This window comes from Nerophis ophidion, linkage group LG17, assembly GCF_033978795.1.
Source record: "Nerophis ophidion isolate RoL-2023_Sa linkage group LG17, RoL_Noph_v1.0, whole genome shotgun sequence".
Classification (NCBI taxonomy): domain Eukaryota; kingdom Metazoa; phylum Chordata; class Actinopteri; order Syngnathiformes; family Syngnathidae; genus Nerophis; species Nerophis ophidion.
Window position 1 is genome coordinate 51,424,254 of NC_084627.1, and position 22,868 is coordinate 51,447,121.

General features: G+C 39.8%; 1 protein-coding gene across 1 annotated transcript in view; it reads left to right on the forward strand.

Moving 5' to 3' along the window:
- The first annotated feature begins 1,213 nt into the window (after positions 1 to 1,213).
- Positions 1,214 to 22,868, forward strand: part of LOC133536558 (WD repeat-containing protein 7-like) — a 134,042-nt gene continuing 112,387 nt past the window's right edge. The window contains exons 1-7 of the mRNA XM_061877186.1: positions 1,214 to 1,279; positions 1,516 to 1,663; positions 3,129 to 3,244; positions 3,327 to 3,459; positions 7,236 to 7,456; positions 10,484 to 10,679; positions 17,534 to 17,748. Of these exons, the coding sequence (XP_061733170.1) occupies positions 1,214 to 1,279; positions 1,516 to 1,663; positions 3,129 to 3,244; positions 3,327 to 3,459; positions 7,236 to 7,456; positions 10,484 to 10,679; positions 17,534 to 17,748 (1,095 nt within the window). The remainder of the gene's footprint in view (positions 1,280 to 1,515; positions 1,664 to 3,128; positions 3,245 to 3,326; positions 3,460 to 7,235; positions 7,457 to 10,483; positions 10,680 to 17,533; positions 17,749 to 22,868) is intronic.

The window sequence follows — 22,868 nt, forward strand, 5'->3', positions numbered from 1 at the left end:
TTTGTTGTTGCAAAAGAGCATAAAAAACAAACAAAATAATAGTTCAAACGTAAAATCGACATTTATATCTGAAGTTGATCTCGTAATTTGAGTGCTGAAAGTTAAAAAAAAACAAAGAAAAATGTATCACTTTATGAGTTTGATCACAATTATATTTATTGGGATTTTATTAATATTTTCACTGTGGTTACTCAGAAATATTAAATAATTAGAATCAATGGTGTCCTGCATTATTAATCTTTTAGAGCTAAATATAGAATATTTCCAGTTTTACTATAAAAAAAACAAATTTTATATCAACCTGAGGTTGAAATAGAGATTTACCATAAGCGTTAAATAAAAAAAAAAATTGACTTATTTTTAACGTTTTAATGACTGAGACCAATTATGGTCCCCGGGAGCCCTAAAGGTTAAAAAAAAAAAAATCCATATATTTTGTTATGGTTTGAAAATGAAAAATATCAAACTGGTGCCCGCATGCTTCAATTTTTCTGTGTGCGGCCCTCAGTGGAAAAAGTTTGGACACCCCTGCTTTAAGTGAAATATAGCTATAAATATACTCCCTTAACCTCGCCACCCCCACCAACTCAACAACCCCCCAATCTCCCGAATTCGGAGGTCTCCAGGTGGGCAAGTATGCTAACTTGTACTAATATTGTGTAGTGAAGTGTAATTACACAGTTTGGGCTGCAGAGGACAGCCTGAGAGTGAAGAAGAAACCAGGAATTCTTGTTAGTGGTCACACTTCTGCCTGGTAACTTAAACAGTGCCAGAAAACAAACAAAAAAAGGCTAAATTGCGCACAGCCATTTTGTGTCCTTCATATCTCCTCTGCTCTTACAGTATAATTGTGCATTTTTCAAGATGACAAAAAGCTTCATGTTATAATTGAACATATAAAGAGACTTGTAGAAGATAACATGAATGCAATCTTACCTCCCTAACATTCAAGACCAACCCTCTGATGCCGTTCTAATTTGTTTAAGATATTATGATTGATTGAAATGCTTTTGTTAAATCCATAAACACATTTGGCAGAACTCTTCTTGCCATCTATTGAATTGGTGATCTCTTTCGTTATTTTGATTCATGCCGTTGATGTTGAAATGTTGGCTCTGTAATCTCATTGGTTATCTGTGAAATTTTCATTTTTATATTATTTAATATTTTATTTACTTCAACCATTTTGTTTCCCAATGTCAAAGAGCGGAGAATGAATTCATACATTCATGAACTCATTCTGGCCCTGGAAATGTCCTTCATGTCATTTTACTTTTTTGTCTGTATAGTTGTAAAATGGTCTTAGGTTATTTTTAATATGGTTTTAAAAAAGTTCCTCAAAAGTCTTAAATTTAACGTTGAAATACGCTTTAGCCACTTTTTAGACTGAAGTATCAAAATATTTAAAATTATTCGGAAGCTGTTAGAGTTTCTTCCATTCAAAATAACATTAATGACTTAATAGGTCACAGATGTTCGCGTTGAGGTTAATTCTTCTCTCTAACCACTTCCCAGCTCCTCATCTGTCCTCCTGTGACTCGCTTCTTTTTTGGTCGACGAGAGCCCTTCCTCAAGCTGCTTATTCAGGGAGATTCTGCAGGCAAACTGTCACTGTGGAACATTCCGGATGCCTCGCCTCCACAGCAACTGTCCACTCCTGCAGGTTAGCATTTCATTTAATTTTCCTGGCATACCTGCACACAAATGTAGTAGCCAAGGTCCCCGATTTAACCTAATGAGTAAAACAACACTGTCATAATTGAAATGTAATAGTATTTAAATAGAATAGATTATACATTGCAGACGTTAATAGGAAGAGATTATGATAAAATGACTCATGATGATAACAATAGTAATGTATTATAATTACTAATATGCCACATGATGTAGGGGCCTAACGGTACACAAGCATTTCAGTTCAGTACGTACCTCGGTTTAGAAGTCACGGTTTTGTTCATTTTTGGTACAGCAAGAAAACAACAAAATATAAATTTTTGGGTTATTTATTTACCAAAATTGTAAACAATGGCTTCATCCTTTTAACATTGGGAACACTATAATAATTCTGCCCTCGTTAATCAACATCAAACTGCCTCAAATTGTTGCTCAAATTAAATAAAATGACAAAACTTTTCTTCTACATATAAAAAGTGCAACATAAAACAGTTTCAAGTCAACTCATCATGCTTTTTTTATTACAGCATTTGGGAAGCCTGTAGTTGATTTTTATTATTTAAATGTTGTATCTGTATCAACATGTGATAGCAGAGACCCTGCCATTCAAAGATTTTCTGTCCGTAAAACACACACACACCGCAAAATGAGCTAACGTTACGCTAAAAGCTAATTAGCCTTCACCTCAAGCCAGAACTGCAAGCGAGCTGACCTGCAGTTTAAGTTTCTAGAAGGTCAACGAGCTCATAGTGATGTTAGTACTAGTTGACTGGGAGGTGTTTATTATCATTTGGGGAGAGTACGCTGCCTTATGCTCACCTGCTAAACACCTATCTGCTCGACGCTGTAGCATTTACTACATGCGCTCTGAATACACACTGCTGATTGGGTGTTACCGCTATATATGTAACCAATCAGATGGTTGTGTGGGTGGGACAATGCTGGGTGCTGAGACAGAGGCAGAAGAAGCAGAGCAGCTTGTTAAGACTGCAGCTTAGAAACTCGTTGGGTACACCCTCGTACCGAACCGAAACCCCGGTACCAAAACGGTTCAATACAAATACACGTACCGTTACACCCCTAGCGGGATGTTAGCGGTGTCACGCTAAAATCACGTGACACCTCTGATGAAGGCTGCAGAAGCAAGGTAGCCTAAACTTGTCAGCTACAAAACTTTACTTTACTAGCCTGTATAAATCCACCATTTATAAATACATGTCAGTAGGCTTGATTGATTGATCGATTGAAACTTTTATTAGTAGATTGCACAGTTCAGTACATATTCCGTACAGTTGACCACTAAATGGTAACACCCCAATAAGTTTTTCAACTTGTTTAAGTTGGGGTCCAAGTTAATCAATTCATGGTATGGCTAAATGAACCTCTTCAACATATTTTTGTTTCTTGTATCTAATATTTTGATCTAAACTCACCACTTACCTGCGTCTTTGTAGACCTGCAGGTGTCATTCACCATCAGTCTGCAAGCGGCATTTGATAAGTTGACTCCGATGTCTTCTGGAATCATTGACCAGCTAAGTGTCCTGCCTGGCAAGGAGGAGCCCATTAAGGTTGGAGTCTCTCTGTGAATGGAATAGCCTAACTGAATAATGTATAGTTTTCCTCACTTGAAATGTCTATCATGTCCCTCAGGTGACAGCCAGCGTCTACATCCCCTCCCAGGGTAGACTGGTGTGCGGAAGAGAAGATGGCAGCATCATTCTGGTTCCTGCTACCCAGACCGCAATCGTTCAGTTGCTTCAGGGAGAACACATGCTTAGAAGAGGTGAGGGTTTACATGAAGATACAAAGGAAGATTGTTAATCTCACACAAAACGTTTAACGACGTAAAGTCCAATGCAGACCTCGACCTAGACCAGGGATGTCAAACTGGTTTTCATCAAGGGCCACATGGCAGTTATGGCTGCCAACAGAGGGCCGCTTGTAACAGCGATTAATGTATGCATTTGACTCCGGATTTAATTATTAATTATATAATAATTATTTATTATAATTATATATATAAATTTACAGAATTTTACTGTAAAATATAGTGTTTTTTATTTTTTTACAACATTTTACTGTAAATGGAAAATCTGTACCACTGTTTTTTGGAGTAGTTTACGGAAAAAGCCGGCAGCTTAGTTGCCAGAAGTTTTGTGTTAAATTTACATTGTTTTTAACAACATTATATTTGTCAGGTTCAAACACTGATGACATCTATTAAACAAGACATAAGCAAATAATTCAACAGGGACATAATCAAATTTGGCTCAATTGAGGAGAGAGCGTCTGGGCTGTACTTTTGTACAGTCTCTATCACGCTCTGACCAAAGATTGTACGTCTCCTCTTTTATTTGGACTTTCCCTGATTACATGGCAACAGCTGGTTCTAAGGAACGGGGGTCGTAAACAGCCATCGCCTTTGATTACAAGAGTTCAAAGAAAAGGTAGTAACAGTTCACAGAAAAGGTCTCTGGAGGGATTTTACAGTCAAAAACTGTCAGCTCAGTCAACAGAATTTTAATGCAAAAAACAGAAGTAGTTTATTTATCAATTTACAGTAATGTGCTGTAAAGAACAACATACAATTTATTGTCATTTTTATTAATTTGATGAGTAGATTAGTGTAAAGTTAAATATTTTTATTTAGACAATCATGTTTGGAAAGTATGATAATATACTGGAATATATGTTGCAATATTGGCTATTGTTAAAGTTTAAAAGGTGTGTAGGCACGAAAAAAGTCCATCACATTTAGTGAGACCCTATTAAGTACTTTATTGACACATATCATTTGCAGGTGTTTGAGGGTCAGATAAAATGATGTCGCGGGCCAGATCTGGCTCCCGGGCCTTGAGTTTGACACCTGTGACCTAGACCAATCTATCCTTATTTGGATATCCACCACCTACAAACTGTCTTAATTATATTATTAGGATTACTTTAGTTTAGTCTTTATTTGAAGGGACAATGCACAGAAACATTTAGCTCGAAGACAGATATGTTCTGTACCAGATTATAGCTAAATAGCTCATTTCCATCTGCAGTCCCTGGCTACCTAAATTAAAGGGATACAAAAATCATGCAATGAAATTATGACAATAAAAGCATACTATAGCATGTAGTCAAATTAAGAAAAGTCATAAAATGCCCTTTCATGGACACATACTTAATATACAATACAACCACACCTCATGTACATCATCACACAACAATACATGCTCTTGTTCACATCTTTCATCATCAACCATGATTTTAACATTCACACCTCGCAGTTTACAACAATAATGCTGTCACGGATAAATATAATACACATTAAGTTGGTGTGTCAAACAAAGTGGCCACCTTATTGACCGTGTGAGCAGCTTTGATTGCTCCAAAGCCACTTTTTAACTTCAATTGTGAAGGAAGGGTAATCTGTTAAGACTTTTCAAAGTTTGTTGTGAGGTCGTTCCATTCCTTTATGGCTTTATATGAAAAGGCTGATTGTGCAGAAGATGTTTTACACCATCCTAGTCACCTGCCGTTGTGTCCTTGGGCAAGACACTTTACCCACCTGCTCCCAGTGCCACCCACACTGGTTTAGATGTAACTTAGATATTGGGTTTCACTATGTAAAGCGCTTTGAGTCACTGGAGAAAAGCGCTATATAAATATAATTCACTTCACTTCAGTACACCTGCGTACGCTACACTGCCCCCTGGTGGAGGTTCGTGTGTTTCTAGTTGTCACAGCAGATGTAAACTGGACAAAGTGCTTAAGTGGCGCTGATGCAGTGTTATTTAGGATTTGATGGGCCATTTGTATTGATGCTAATCTTTGATTGTTAGCTACATTTAACAATCTATATTTTTGGATAACTAAACAGTGACAGTTAATTTATTATTAACTGAGAAGTACCAGAGTTTTCCTTGGCTGATGCCCACCCCTCTATGGGTTAATGTCCTTACTAAATATTATCATACATAAGGATGCACCGATTAATCGGTAACCGAATATATTCGGCCGAATATGGTAAAAAAAGCCACATTCGGTTTTCGGTGGAATGAGTTAAGAACAAGGCTGAATAGTGGCGTGTGACGCAATTTTTTGAGGCGGTGACGCAATCAACCAACGTGTGGTGACGTTGTGATATGTTGTGTACCTGTATAAGTGTATGAGGTTACAAGCACACACTTATTGAGATTTAGTGGGGCCTCTGTTTACATTATTAGCCTGTTGTGTAGGCTACATGTATAAGTGTATGAGGTTACAAGCACACACTTATTGAGATTTAGTGGGGCCTCTGTTTACATTATTAGCATGTTGTGTAGGCTACATGTATAAGTGTATGAGGTTACAAGCACACACTTATTGAGATTTAGTGGGGCCTCTGTTTACATTATTAGCATGTTGTGTAGGCTACCTGTATAAGTGTATGAGGTTACATGCACACACTTATTGAGATTTAGTGGGGCCTCTGTTTACATTATTAGCCTGTTGTGTAGGCTACCTGTATAAGTGTATGAGGTTACAAGCACACACTTATTGAGATTTACTTGAGCCTTCTGTTTACATTATTAGCCTGTTGTGTAGGCTACATGTATAAGTGTATGAGGTTACAAGCACACACTTATTGAGATTTAGTGGGGCCTCTGTTTACATTATTAGCCTGTTGTGTAGGCTACCTGTATAAGTGTATGAGGTTACAAGCACACACTTATTGAGATTTAGTGGGGCCTCTGTTTACATTATTAGCCTGTTGTGTAGGCTACCTGTATAAGTGTATGAGGTTACAAGCACACACTTATTGAGATTTACTTGAGCCTTCTGTTTACATTATTAGCCTGTTGTGTAGGCTACCTGTATAAGTGTATGAGGTTACAAGCACACACTTATTGAGATTTACTTGAGCCTTCTGTTTACATTATTAGCATGTTGTGTAGGCTACCTGTATAAGTGTATGAGGTTACAAGCACACACTTAATTGAGATTTACTTGAGCCTTCTGTTTACATTATTAGCATATCTACTGTGGCTAAGCAGACTTTTGCCAAAAGGACAATGATTCATTTGTTGTGGGTTTATCCACTTTAAAGCACTTTATTTTTTTTTGGAATGCATGTTTTGTTTGAAGGCCTAATATAAATGAAAAACGTTGTGCTTCTTTTGAAAAGCAAAGGCTACTGGAATATTAAAAAAATGTCAATATTCAATAAAAAATTTATTTGAAAAACATGTCTAAATATTTATTCTAGGCTGTTTATGCAATATAAAAAAAATTGTGAAAAACTGCATTCATTATTCGGTATTCGGCCTTCGGCCAAGCGTTTAAGTTTTATTCGGCTTCGGCCACAAATTTTCATTTCGGTGCATCCCTAATCATACACAGTACTAACTAACATCACCCAAGCATCAATGAAAACATCTCCTTGGTGGAGGTAATGAACTAAGTCCCAAAGCAAGTGTATAACATCTGTTGCTTTTTTTCAATCATATAGCCAATAAGACAAAATGATTATAGGCGCTGAAATCATCACGCAAATTAATATATCACCGCCTTTGTCCCCATGCTGCGCAGGATGGCCACCGCACCGCACGCTGCGAGGTCACAGGAACAAGGTGACATGCGTCCTGTATCCGTACCAGGTCTCCCCTCGCTACGACCAGCGCTCTCTGGTGTCCGGAGGGGTGGACTTCTCCGTCATCGTCTGGGATATCTTCACTGGCGAGATGAAGCACATTTTCTGTGTTCACGGGGGAGAGATCACCCAGCTCATTGTGCCACCAGAAAACTGCAGCGTAAGTCCTCCCTCCCATGATATGGCGTGACATAATATTTAATAATATTTCAAACACCTACTGTTTTTAAGGAAGCTTATTATGCTTTCTGTCGGCTTTCATCTTGTTTCATGCATGTTACTACACTATATTAATAGTGTTGTTGTTCACATTACTGATTTGTATGTACCGTATTTTATGGACCATAGGACGCACCAGACTACAAGGCGCATTGCCGATGAGCGCGTCTATTCAGGTCTATTTTCATATGTAAGGCACACCGGATTATAAGGCGCATTAAAGTGGTCATATTCGGATTTTTTTTCTAAATTCAAAACATTTTTTTGTGGTTTACATAAAAAGTAATGGTGGTTCTTAGGTCAAAATGTTGAATAGATTATGTTTTACGGATCTTTTTAAAGCTGCTTTTTGACAGTCGCTTCAGAACTTGCAGTTTCATGGGCGGTTTTATTTACGTGTCTCACCTTCGAAAGCTTCACGGTGGCAGAGGGGTTAGTGCGTCTGCCTCACAATATGAAGTTCCTGCAGTCCTGGGTTCAAATCCAGGCTCGGGATCTTTCTGTGTGGAGTTTGCATGTTCTCCCCGTGAATGCGTGGGTTCCCTCCAGGTACTCCGGCTTCCTCCCACTTCCAAAGACATGCACCTGGGGATAGGCCCCTCCCACCTCCAAAGACATGCACCTGGGGATAGGTTGATTGGCAACACTAAATGGTCCCTAGTGTGTGAATGTGAGTGTGAATGTTGTCTGTCTATCTGTGTTGGCCCTGCGATGAGGTGGCGACTTGTCCAGGGTGTACCCTGCCTTCCGCCCGATTGTAGCTGAGATAGGCCCCAGCGCACCCCGCGACCCCGAAAGGGAATAAGCGGTAGAAAATGGATGGATGGTTACCTTCGAAAGCCTCTTCTTCCCGTCATCTTTGTTGTAGCGGTGTAGCGTGCAAGGACGGGAGTGGAAGAAGTTTCAAAAGATGGAGCTAAATGTTTTAATGACTTTCAGACTGTAATTAAATCAACAACGGAGAAGCATTTTCTCGTCCGTGGCTCACTCGTGCAATAACAATGTGTCCCGTGAAAAACAGTCCGACCGGAACTCTCTAATAACTAAAGTTCCTTAGGTGAATAATGTAAACTCACTACACTGGTAGATTTTCAGTGCTTTCATAGCAAGATATAAGTTAGAACTTTACGCCACTTTATATTAGAAATGGCAACAGCAGAGGGTGAATGTCCGATAACTAGAAGATAGTGAAAAAGAAGAAGCTTAAAGGCCTACTGAAATGAGATGTTCTTATTCAAACAAGGATAGCAGGTCCATTCTATGTGTCATACTTGATCATTTCGCGATATTGCCATATTTTTGCTGAAAGGATTTAGTAGAGAACATCCACGATAAAGCCTCTACCGGAAGTCGCAGAAGATGACGTCACATGTTGATGGCTCCTCACATATTCACATTGATTTTAACGGGAGCCTCCAACTAAAAGAGCTATTCGGACCGATAAAACGACAATTTCCCTATTAATTTGAGCGAGGATGAAAGATTCGTGTTTGAGGATATTGATAGCGACGGACTGGGAAAAAAAAAAAAAACGCTATTGCAATCGCGTTGCATTGAGACGGATTCATATGTTTTTAGAGAAATTTACTAGGATATTTCTGGGAAATCCCTTATCTTTCTATTGTGTTGCTAGTATTTTAGTGAGTTTAACAGTACCTGATAGTCAGAAGTGTACGTCCACGGCCTGGTGTGGAAGTCGACGGCAGCTGTACGGACGACACAAGCTCAGCTGATATCCGGTAAGAGGCGACTTTTTAACCACAATTTTCCCACCAAAACCTGCTGGTTGACAAGTAGTCGGGATCCATGTCCCCTCTGATCCATAGTAAAGTTTCACCTCCGTGAATTTTAAACAAGGAATCACCGTGTGTTTGTGTGGCTAAAGGCTAAAGCGTCCCAACTCCATCTTTCTACTTTGACTTCTCCAATATTAATTGAACAAATTGCAAAAGATTCAGCAACACAGATCTCCAAAATACTGTGTAATTATGCTGTTAAAGCAGACGACTTTTAGTTGTGTGTGTGTGCAGCGCTAACATTCATAACAGCCTGTGACGTCACGCGTACACGTCATTACGCAACGTTTTCAAGAAAGAAGTCCTGGGAAATTCAAAATTGCAATTTAGTAAACTAAAGCGGCCGTATTGGCATGTGTTGCAATGTTAATATTTCATCATTGATATATAAACTATCAGACTGCGTGGTCGGTTGTAGTGGCTTTCAGTAGGCCTTTAGAGACTGTGGCATCGAAACGGACTACAGTGGCGGGAGTGCGCAAATTTTCAGGACTTATGCAGATCTCAAATACACTTCAGCAGGTAACAGAAGGTAAGAAACGTTGGTTTTGCATAATATTGTGAAACAAAACTCCAAATAATGTCTGCTAATGGGTGCCATTTTGCGGTCCAAATACACACACCATATTAATACTTTCATCTCTGACTACGGTAGCTCTAATAGGCCGACAATCCATCAAGCGGTGCGGTTTCAAAGTCATACTAAAACATTTTGACAGATTTTTGAGTGGCTTGTTTAATGTTCATTTTTAATGGAACATTTAAAGTTTTTGTGTTTTTTACTGGCGTCCTATTGCAGTCTACACGTATCTCTTGTGTGTGACTGCCATCTACTGGTCACACTTATCATTACACCGTGTACCAAATAAAATTGCTCCGAAGTCGGTAATCACAACCAGAATGATTCCGTACATTAGGCGCACCAGGTTAAAAGGCGCACTGTCGATTTTTGAGAAAATGAAAGGATTTTAGGTGCGCCTTATAATCTGAAAAATACCGAAGCTGTTCTCTGTCAAGACAATTGTCCGTGACTGACTGACAACTGTAGTTTCCCCTGTGCCCTAACACCACCCGGAACAGGACGCAGCCAACCCGAAACCCTTAAACTGTACGGAATATGTTTGGATGTCGCTTTTGTCAACAATTATTGAGTGTGTATGCTTGCTCTGCAGACTCGAGTGCAGCACTGCGTCTGCTCTGTGGCCAGCGACCACTCAGTTGGTCTGCTCAGTCTCCGGGAAAGGAAGTGCATCATGTTAGCATCGCGCCATCTCTTCCCGATCCAAGTTATCAAATGGCGTCCAGCTGACGACTACCTGGTGGTCGGATGCTCTGACGGCTCTGTGTACGTCTGGCAGATGGATACAGGTGAGGCTTTTCATTTCTAGAATGATTAGATAGTATATTGTACTTTTCAGACCGCAGGGGGCACCGGATTATAAGGCGGACTGCCGATGAGCGGGTCTGTTCTGGACTATTTTCATACAAAAGGCACACCGGGTTACAAGGAGCATTAAAGGGGTCATATTATGATGTTTTTCTAAACACTTCCTTGTGGTCTACATAACATGTACCGTATTTTCCGCACTATAAGGCGCACCTTCAATGAATGGCCTATTTTCAAACTTTGTTCATATATAAGGCGCATAGAATAGATGCTACAGTAGAGGCTGGGCTTACGTTATGCATCCTTTAGATGGAGCTGCACTAAAGGGAATGTCAACAAAACAGTCAGACAGGTCAGTCAAACTTTATTAATAGATTACAAACCAGCGTTCTGACAACTCCGTTCACTCCCAAAATGAATAAACAGCTGTTTTATTATTTCCCCCGAGGTAAATGGTATTTTGTTTATCTTTTAACAACAGCAAGGTATAACTTGTAGTGCAACATTTATTTCACATAGTGGAGGGGAACTATTCCTCGATTCAATAAACAGGTAAAAAACAGTCTGATACAGTTACGGTGAATCAAACGTGCAATCACAATATAGTAACACTCCAAATAGTGCAAAGCAATAACAATATATCAATAACTCAACGTTGCTCAAAGGATAATGTCACACAACACAACACACAAAATAAACATGTAAAGCTCACTTTAAGTTATTCCTCATCCACCAATCCTTCAAATTCTTCTTCTTCAGTGTTCCAATGAAACATGCCACAAGAGGTCTCGCAACTACAGTATCAATCAATCAATCAATCAATCAATGTTTATTTATATAGCCCCAAATCACAAATGTCTCAAAGGACTGCACAAATCATTACGACTACAACATCCTCGGAAGAACCCACAAAAGGGCAAGGAAAACTCACACCCAGTGGGCAGGGAGAATTCACATCCAGTGGGACGCCAGTGACAATGCTGACTATGAGAAACCTTGGAGAGGACCTCAGATGTGGGCAACCCCCCCCCTCTAGGGGACCGAAAGCAATGGATGTCGAGCGGGTCTAACATGATACTGTGAAAGTTCAATCCATAGTGGCTCCAACACAGCCGCGAGAGTTCAGTTCAAAGCGGATCCAAGACAGCAGCGAGAGTCCCGTCCACAGGAAACCATCCCAAGTGGAGGCAGATCAGCAGCGTAGAGATGTCCCCAACCGATACAGGCGAGCAGCCCATCCTGGGTCCCGACTCTGGACAGCCAGTACTTCATCCATGGTCATCGGACCGGACCCCCTCTACAAGGGAGGGGGGGACATAGGAGAAAAAGAAAAGAATCGGCAGATCAACTGGTCTAGAAAGGAGGTCTATTTAAAGGCTAGAGTATACAGATGAGTTTTAAGGTGAGACTTAAATGCTTCTACTGAGGTAGCATCTCCAACTGTTACCGGGAGGGCATTCCAGAGTACTGGAGCCCCAACGGAAAATGCTCTATAGCCCGCAGACTTTTTTTGGGCTTTAGGAATCACTAATAAGCCGGAGTCTTTTGAAGGCAGATTTCTTGCCGGGACATATGGTACAATACAATCGGCAAGATAGGATGGAGCTAGACCGTGTAGTATTTTATACGTAAGTAGTAAAACCTTAAAGTCACATCTTAAGTGCACAGGAAGCCAGTGCAGGTGAGCCAGTATAGGTATATATGTATGTATATATGTATATAAAGGTATATACAGTATAGGTATATATGTATGTATATATGTATATAAAGGTATATACAGTATAGGTATATATGTATGCATATATGTATATAAAGGTATATACAGTACAGGTATATATGTATGTATATATGTATATAAAGGTATATACAGTACAGGTATATATGTATGTATATATGTATATATAGGTATATACAGTACAGGTATATATGTATGTATATATGTATATAAAGGTATATACAGTATAGGTATATATATATGTATATATGTATATAAAGGTATATACAGTACAGGTATATATGTATGTATATATGTATATAAAGGTATATACAGTATAGGTATATATATATGTATATAAAGGTATATACAGTATAGGTATATATGTATATAAAGGTATATACAGTACAGGCGTAATATGATCAAACTTTCTTGTTCTTGTCAAAAGTCTAGCAGCCGCATTTTGTACCAACTGTAATCTTTTAATGCTAGACATGGGGAGACCCCAAAATAATACGTTACAGTAATCGAGACGAGACGTAACAAACGCATGGATAATGATCTCGGCGTCTTTAGTGAACAAAATGGAGCGAATTTTAGCGATATTACGGAGATGAAAGAAGGCCGTTTTAGTAACGCTTTTAATGTGTGCCTCAAAGGAGAGAGTTGGGTGGAAGATAATACCCAGATTTTTTACCGAGTCACCTTGTTTTATTATTTGGTTGTCAAATGTTAAAGTTGTATTATTAAATAGAGTTCGGTGTCTAGCAGTAAGCAGCCGCCGACTTCATTTACCCCGTAGAAGGAGAAGCGCGGTGCATGCTGGGATATACGACTGCGCCAGGCGTGCCGTTTCATTTCCATTTGTGTGTTTATTTAAAGACCCCAAAATGGCTCCTATTGAGAGACATGATTTCAGGAAGGCAGGAATCGTCACTGAACTGCTAGACAACAGCAGCAACACTGACTCCATTAATGATGTCATATATCCCAGCATGCACTGCTTGTTTCTTCTTCTATGAGGGAAAATGAAGTCGGCGGCTGCTTACTGTAGTTGCGAGAACTCTTGTGGCATGTTTAGTTCGGACACTGAAAAAGAAGAATTTGAGGGATTGGTGGATGAGGAATAACTTAATAAGTAGAGCTTTACATGTTTATTTTGTGTTGTGTTGTGTTGTGTGACATTAAAGTTTCAGCAACGCTGAGTTATTGATGTATGATTGCTTTGCACTATTTGGAGACATCGTTAATGAAGTCAGTGTTGCTGCTGTTGTCTAGCAGTTCAGTGACAATTCCTGCTTTCCTGAAATCATGTCTCTCAATAGGACCCATTTGGGGTCTTTACATAAACACAGGAATGGAAATGAAACGGCACACCTGGCGCAGTCATATATCCCAGCATGCACCACGCTTCTTCTTCTACAGGGTAAAGTGAAATCGGCGGCTGCTTACCGTAGTTGTGAGACCTGTTGTGACTCAATATTGGTCCATATATAAGGCGCACCGGATTATAAGGCGCACAGGTACTATTGGGTATAAAAAGTTACACTATCTACTATTAGATATAAAAAGTTAGAGTGGTGAATTTTTGACCACCCCTCTTGACAAAATTGGTGCAGTTCAGCTAAATTTGTTGGTTTTCTGACATGGACTTGTTTCTTCAGCATTGTCCACACGTGTAAGTCAGGACTTTGGGAAGGCCATTCTAAAACCTTCATTCTAGCCAGATTTAGCCATTCCTTTACCACTTTTGACGTGTGTTTGTTGTCATTGTCCTGTTGGAACCCCCAACTGCGTCCAAGACCCAACCTCCGGGCTGATGATTTTATGTTGTCCTGAAAAACTTTTTCACTGTCCCATTTACTCTCTGTAAAGTACAAGTTCCATTGGCAGCAAAACAGGCCCAGATCATAATACTACCACCACCATGCTTGACGGTAGGTTTGGTGTTCCTGGGATTAAAGGCATCAACAACATATTGCTGGGTATTGTGGCCAAACAGCTACATTTTAGTTTCATCTGACATCACATGGACAAAAATAAGACCTTCTGGAGGAAAATTCTGTGTTCAGATGACCCAGCAGATTTGGGAGAGCCATAATAAATTCATAAAAGAACCAAACTTCCTGAATGATTGTTGTGACCAGCAAGTATGTGCTCCAATAACTCTATCACAAAAAACTAAGAGTTGTCGAAATGATTGCAAACTCAAGACAGCCATGACATTATTATGTTCTTTACATAACTTTTGACCATGATTGGATTTGCAGAAAACAGACAACTTTGCTTTGAATGATCATGTGAGACTGGGAAAGACTGTGTGGGCCTGCTGCTGCTGCTGAGAGATTGCAGGGTAACTGAGTGTGAAATTAAAGTGTGTGTGTGAGAGAGAAAGTGTGAATGTAAGAGAGCACGCACACACACACACACACACACACACACACACACACACACACACACACACACACACATACACACACACACACACGTACAGCATAATGGTGCCACTTCTCTTCTCACTCAATACTCCGAGGCAATCCTGATATCAAGTCTGTCTGCAGCTAATGGTGTCTCCTCTAACCCTCTTCTCTTTTGTGAGGGCAGAGAATTGTTGCAGCTAGAGATTGCTGTGACCTGAATCACATTTGAGACAAAAGACGATGGTACTGAGTATTATGATGCGCTGTAATCGAGGAATCGGGGAAGTTGTGTGGGAAAATTTGGTGTTGATATAAAGATGGATAGCCACAAAGAGCAAGTACAGTATGTGACAGGAATGACAAAGAAGCTGAGAAAACAGACACTTGAAGTTTGTTTCTTGACATGGTATGATCCAACCCTGATTGTTGAAATGATAATACAAGTATTTGGCCTCCAATCCAAATGATCAGAATCAGGTGTCCACAGGTGTGTACAATCAAGCACTTAGTTTCTACAAACATTTGTGAAAGAATGGGCCGCTCCGATGGAACTGTCATGGGATGCCACCTGTGCGACTAATCCAGTCGTGAAATGTCCTCGCTCCTAAATATTCCAGAGCCAACTGTCGGCTTTATTATAAGATAATGGAAGAGTTTGGGAACAACAGCAACTCAGCCGCGAAGTGGTAGGACACTTCAACTCACAGGGAATTGGTCAGCTAATGCTGTAGTGCATAGTGCAGAGAGGTTGCCGACTTTCTGCTTAGTGATTTGCTACAGAGCTCCAAAATTCATTTGACCTTCCAATTAGCCCAGGTACAGTACACAGAGAGCTTCATGGAATTTGTTTCCATGGCCGGTTAACTGCATCTAAGCCATGCACCATCAAGTCCAATGCAAAACATGGGAGGCAGTGGTGTAAAGCACGTTGCCACTGGACTCTAGAGCAGAGGAGACGCCTTCTCTGGAGTGATGAATTACGCTTTTCCATCTGACAATCTGATGGACCAGTCTGGGTTTGGAGGTTCCCAGGAGAACGCTACATTTCTGACTCGCATTGTGCTGAATCTGAAATTTTGTGGAGGCGGAATTAGGATTTGGAGTCGTTTTTCAGTAGTTGGGCTTGGCCTCTTAGCTCCAGTGAAAGGAACTTTGAATGCTCCAGGTTACCAAAAACATTTTGGACAATTCCATGCTCCCAACCTTGTGGGAACAGTTTGGAGCAGGGCCCTTCCTAATCCAACATGATTGTGCACCAGTGCACAAAGCAAGGTCCCTAAAGACATGGATGACAGAGACTAGTGTGGTTGAACTTGACTGGCCTGCACAGAGTCCTGACCTGAACTTGATAAAACACCTTTGGGATGAATTAGAACAGTGACTGAGAGCCAGGCCTTCTTGACCAACACCAGTGTGTGACCTCATCAATGCACTTTTGGAAGAAGCAAGGTCCATAAAGAGTTGAAGCTGTAATAGCTGCAAAAGGTGCACGGCAAAAACTGAAATCTAAGTAAGATGAAATATCTCGAATAAGTGTGATATTTGGGCTTCACGGTGGAAGAGGGGTTAGTGTGTCTGCCTCACAATACGAAGGTCCTGCAGTCCTGGGTTCAATCCCAGGCTCGGGATCTTTCTGTGTGAAGTTTGCATGTTCTCCCCGTGAATGCGTGGGTTCCCTCCGGGTACTCCGGCTTCCTCCCACTTCCAAAGACATGCACCTGGGGATAGGCCCCTCCCACCTCCAAAGACATGCACCTGGGGATAGGCCCCTCCCACCTCCAAAGACATGCACCTGGGGATAGGCCCCTCCCACCTCCAAAGACATGCACCTGGGGATAGGTTGATTGGCAACACTAAATGGTCCCTAGTGTGTGAATGTTGTCTGTCTATCTGTGTTGGCCCTGTGATGAGGGGGCGACTTGTCCAGGGTGTACCCCGCCTTCCGCCCGATTGTAGCTGAGATAGGCGCCAGCGCCCCACGCGACCCCAAAAAGGGAATAAGCGGTAGAAAATGGATGGATGGAAGTGTGATATTTACTTATTTTCTTTCTAATAAGATAATTCTTCTCGCTAAGCAGATTTTATGTTAGTCTTTTACTTGTTTTGATCCTAAATGATCTCAGTAAGATATTACATCTTGATGCTGAGATTTAATGCCGAGCACTTATCATTATGTCAAGATGATGGCAATAGCATTTACTTATTTAAGAATATTTTTCAACATATTGAGCAAAAAGGTCTCTATTTTTTTCATTAGTGAGAATATACTTATTTTAAGGTATTTTTGTGTTCATTGAGGTTTGCTAATTTTACTTGTTTTGGAAAGTCTTGACAAGCCAAATGTTCTTGTTGTATTGGCAGATCATTTTGCTTAGTTCAAATAAAACACCCCTTATTTTTGTATTTTTTTTTCTTGTATTTGAACACTGACTTTTTGCAGTTCATACTGAACCCTACGGGTTAGGAATGGGATGGCACTTCAAGTTCATATGTGAGTCAAGGCAATGTGTCTTACTGTGGGGTTCTTTCTGAGTTTGAAATGCTTGTAAATACGATCAACAACATTCATGTTAGCACACTTAACCAACATATATTTGTGTTACTATATGCACATGTGGAATATAATTCTGACGTTGAGAGTTACAAACAGTCCACGGTAGTTTGCCGTTCTTGTGGTTGATCATTTGGTATTTGTTTGCAGGGGCCTTGGACCGCTGTGTGATGGGTATAACTGCTGTAGAGATACTCAACGCCTGTGACGAGCTGGCTCCAGCCACCGTGGACACCTTAAGCCACTCTGCAGTGAACCTGAAGCAGGCCATGACTCGCCGCAGCTTGGCGGCACTGAAGAACATGGCTCAGCACAAACTGCAAACACTTGCCACCAATCTGCTGGCCGCTGACAACGCTGACAAGGTACAGTCACATGATAGTGCACTCTGCTCACTTTAATTGGTAAATAATTACACAGGTATTTGACTATTTCCCACAAGAATGCTATCTATTTGTAGTGCTTTGATAGTCTAGGCACGTTTTCATGTACAAAACCCAAAACCAGTGAAGTTGGCTCATTGTGTAAATGGTAAATAAAAACAGAATAAAATGATTTGCAAATCCTTTTCAACTTATATTCAATTGAATAGACTGCAAAGACAAGATGTTTAATTTTCAAACTGACAAACTATTCTTTTTTTGCAAATAATCATTAAATTTGAATTTAATGGCAACAACACATTGCAAAAAAGTTGGCACAGGGGCATTTTTACCACTGTGTTACATGGCCTTTCCTTTTAACAACACTCCGTAAATGTTTGGGACCCGAGGAGACACATTTATGAAGCTTTTCAGGTGAAATTCTGTCACATTCTTGCTTAAATTACAGCCTAAGTTGTTCAACAGTCTGAGGTTCCTGGGTGTTGTTGATAAATGGCTTTTGCTTTGCATAGTAGAGTTTTAACTTGCACCTACAGATAATGATGCACTGTAGTTATTGACAATGGTTTACTGAAGTGTTACTGAGTCCATTTGGTGCTATCCTTTACACACTGATGTTGGTTTTTGATGAAGTACCGCCTAAGGGATCGAACGTTGCGGGCACTCATTGTTGGTTTTCGGCCTTGCGGTTTACGTGCGGTGATTTATTCATAATCTCTGAACCTTTTGATGATATTACGGACATTAGATGGTAAAATCCCTAACTTCCTTGCAATAGCTTGTTGAGAAATGTTGTTTTTAAACTGTTGGACAATTTGCTTATGCATTTGTCCACAAAGTGGTGACCCTCGCCCCATCCTTGTTTGTGAATGTCTGAGCATTTAATGAGAGCTTCTTTTATACCCAATCATGGCACCCACCTGTCCCCAATTAGCCTGTGGCCCTGTGGGATGTTCCAAATAAGTGTTTGATGAGCATTCCTCAACTTCCTAAGTCTTTTTTGCCACTTGTGACAGCTTTTTCCACACATGTCTCAGGTATTAAATTCCAAATGAGCTAATATTTGCAAAAAATAAAGTTTTCCATTTGGAACGTTAAGTTGCTTGTCTTTGCTGTCTATTCAATTGAAAATAAGTTGGAAAAGATTAGCAAATCATTGTATTCTGTTTTTATTTATGATTTACACAAGGAGCCATCTTCCCTGGTTTTGGATTTTGTAATTGTTATGGACATTGTAAGAGGCAGGAACCTTGGTGGGACAAAAAGAGAGACAAACAAAAAAAGCAAAGTTTTAACACAACTTTTTTTCTGTAGTTTTAGTTACAAACAAGACAATGCAGGCTCTGAGTGCTTTTGCGGGAAGGAAGGGTTCTGGCAGGCCAGTAAGATTAGTCGCTCTTCACGTTTTGGAAAAATAGTACAGTAGCTAGGTCGTGGTTTATTTATTTATATAGCAACAATTTAAACACACCATTACTGCCCCAAAGTACTGTACAGTTTAAAAACAAAAAATAGGGTAAAAATCACAATAACATCCATCCATCCATTCCCTACCGCTTGTCCCTTTTTGAACATTTAATCGATTGGTTGATATATATATATATATATATATATATATATATATATATATATATATATATACCTTGGATAAGCGGAAGAAAATGGATGGATGGATATATATATATATAGATATATATATATATATATATATATATAGAAGATGGATGGATATATATATATATATATATATATATATATATATATATATATATATATATATATATATATGTATGTATGTATATCCATCCATCCATCCATCTTCTTCCGCTTATCCAAGGTATATATATATATATATATATATATATATATATATATATATATATATATATATCCATCCATCCATCCATCTTCTTCCGCTTATCCAAGGTCGGTTCGCGGGGGCAGCAGCCTACACAGGAATAAATATATATATATTAGGGATGCACCGATTAATCGGTAACCGAATATATTCGGCCGAATATGGCAAAAAAAGCCACTTTCGGCCTTCGGTGAAATGAGTTAAAAACAAGGACGAATAGTGGCGTGTGACGCATTTTTTTGACGCGGTGACGCAATCAACCAACGTGTGGTGACGTTGGGATATGTTGTGTACCTGTATAAGTGTATGAGGTTACAAGCACACACTTATTGAGATTTAGTGGGGCCTCTGTTTACATTATTAGCCTGTTGTGTAGGCTACCTGTATAAGTGTATGAGGTTACAAGCACACACTTATTGAGATTTACTTGAGCCTTCTGTTTACATTATTAGCCTGTTGTGTAGGCTACCTGTATAAGTGTATGAGGTTACAAGCACACACTTATTGAGATTTAGTGGGGCCTCTGTTTACATTATTAGCCTGTTGTGTAGGCTACCTGTATAAGTGTATGAGGTTACAAGCACACACTTAATTGAGATTTACTTGAGCCTTCTGTTTACATTATTAGCATATCTACTGTGGCTAAACAGACTTTTGCTAAAAGGTCAATAATTCATTTGTTGTTGGTTTATCCACTTTAATGCACTTTATTTTTTGGGGAATGCATGTTTTGTTTGAAGGCCTAATATAAATGAAAAACTTTGTGCTTTTTTTTGAAAAGCAAAGGCTACTGGAATATTAAAAAAATGTCAATATTCAATAGAAAAATACTTTATTTGAAAAACATGTCTAAATATTTTTTCTAGGCTATTTATGCAATATAATTTTTGGGGGGAAAAATTGCATTCATTATTCGGTATTCGGGCTTCGGCCAAGCGTTTAAATTTTATTCGGCTTCGGCTTCGGCCACAAATTTTCATTTCGGTGCATCCCTAATATATATATATATATATATATATATATATATATATATATATATATATATATATATATATATAGCCTTTAAACCAATCGATTAAATGATTAAAACTAGAGAGGTGTCTGAATACTCACTAAATATAGCAAAATATTTGACTAACTTGGCAACACTGACCCCTCCCACTACTTTGTATTTTCTGGCAGACCAGGTACAAATGACAACTGATGTGTGTTAAGAAGACAAAGCATGCTGTCATTTTAGGGATAGGTGGTCTATATTGCGATATACAATGTATTGCAGCCCCCTCCAATAACGATATATACCACAATATATTATTTGGTGTATAAATTATGATAAAACAATTTCAAAACGGGTTGCAAAGGCTTCCAATTTGGTTGCTGATGTATGTGGTAATATTGTGTTATTTGGGAAAAACTGTTCTTAATCTTCTTGCTAATTTAGAATAGAATATATATTTATTGTCATTGTACAACAAAATTGCAAGCAAACTAATTTAGTGCAAATTCATAATGACACATAAAAAACATAAGAACAATGTACTCAGATAAATAGGTAAAAATACATAAAATACGTAAAAATAGCAAGCACACAGCTCTCATTCACTGTCAGTCCTTTTTATGCCTTGTGTTCAGCAACACTATTGTGTTCTTAAATCTGTTTGTCCAGCATTGTATTGGCCTGCATCTCCTGCCCGAGGGCAGCAGTTCAAAAAGTTTATGTTTGGGCTGAGATGGGTCCCTTAAGATGTTTTGGGCACTTTTTGAGGCACCTGGCACTGTACTGTTCATCGAGGGAGGGGAGAGAGAGCAGCCAGTGGTCTACTTGGCAGGTTTTATGACCCTCTGAAGTGCATTTCTCTCTGCTGCCGTGCAGCTGCCATACCATACACACATGCACACTCTCTATTGAGCAGCGATGCAAGCAGTTTTTGTGACAGGTGCTTCTTTTTGAGGAGTCTCTGAAAGTAAAGTCTCTGCTGGGCCTTTTTGATGATCACTGAGGTGTTGGCACTCCACGACAGGTCTTCCTCGATCTGGATGCCCAGGAACCTGAAGTTAGAGTCCCTCTCCACATAGTTGATGTACAGTGGTTGGATGTTTTATCGGTTTTTCCTTCCGGAAGTCCATGATCAGCTCCTTCGTCTTGGTGGTGTTAAGGACCAGGTTGTTATCCCTGCACCACCCAGTCAGCCACTCCACTTCATAATTTACTGTAATACCTGGATGTTTTCTGTTTCAAACACGGCCGAGTTTCAAGCATGTTTTATTCAATATAGCTCATAAACTCTCAGCTACAAGCTGTAGTATCTTACTGAGATCATTTAGGACCAAAACACTTAAAACAAGTAAAACACTCTAACATAAAATCTTATGTATGGCCGAGAAAGTCCTGGGATGCCCAAAATGTCCACAACACACCCAGGCGAGTCCCTCGGGGAGGGGGGATACAAGTTGGAAAAGTCGGCAAAAGTCCCAAAAATGTCCAAAATACCTTCCAAGGTTCGAGTCCCACATCTTAAGACTTGTGGCACTCCATGTGGGACTCGAACCTGGGTAGGTATTTTGAACATTTTTGGGACTTTGGCCGACTTTTCCAACTTTTATCCCCCCTCCCCGTGGGACTCGGCTGGGTGTGTTATGGACATTTTGGCCATCCCGGGACTTGCACGGCCAGGGGTGGGACTTGTGGGACTCGAACCTGTGTAGATATTTTAAACATTTTTGGGAACTTTTGCCGACTTTTCTCACTTTTCTCCCCCACTTCCCGTGTGACTTTGCTGGGTGCGTTTTGGACATTTTGGGCATCCCGGGACTTGTGTGGCTGACGGCGGGACTCGTGGGACTGGAACCCGGGGAGGTATTTTGGACCAAATTGGGACCTTTTTGGCTGCCTCTTCCCCGCCTTCCTGTGCACCATTGCTGGCTGTGTTTTGGACATTTGAACAAAAATAGTTTCAAGCATGTTTTACTCAATATAGGTCATAAACTTTCAGCAACAAGCTGTAATATCTTACTGAGATCATTTAGGACCAAAAAACTTAAAACAAGTAAAACTTTCTAACATAAAATCTTATGTATGGCCGAGAAAGTCCTGGGATGCCCAAAATGTCCACAACACACCCAGGCGAGTCCCTTGGGGAGGGGGGATACAAGTTGGAAAAGTCTGCAAAAGTCCCATAAATGTCCAAAATACCTTCCAAGGTTCGAGTCCCACATCTTAAGACTTGTGGCACTCCATGTGGGA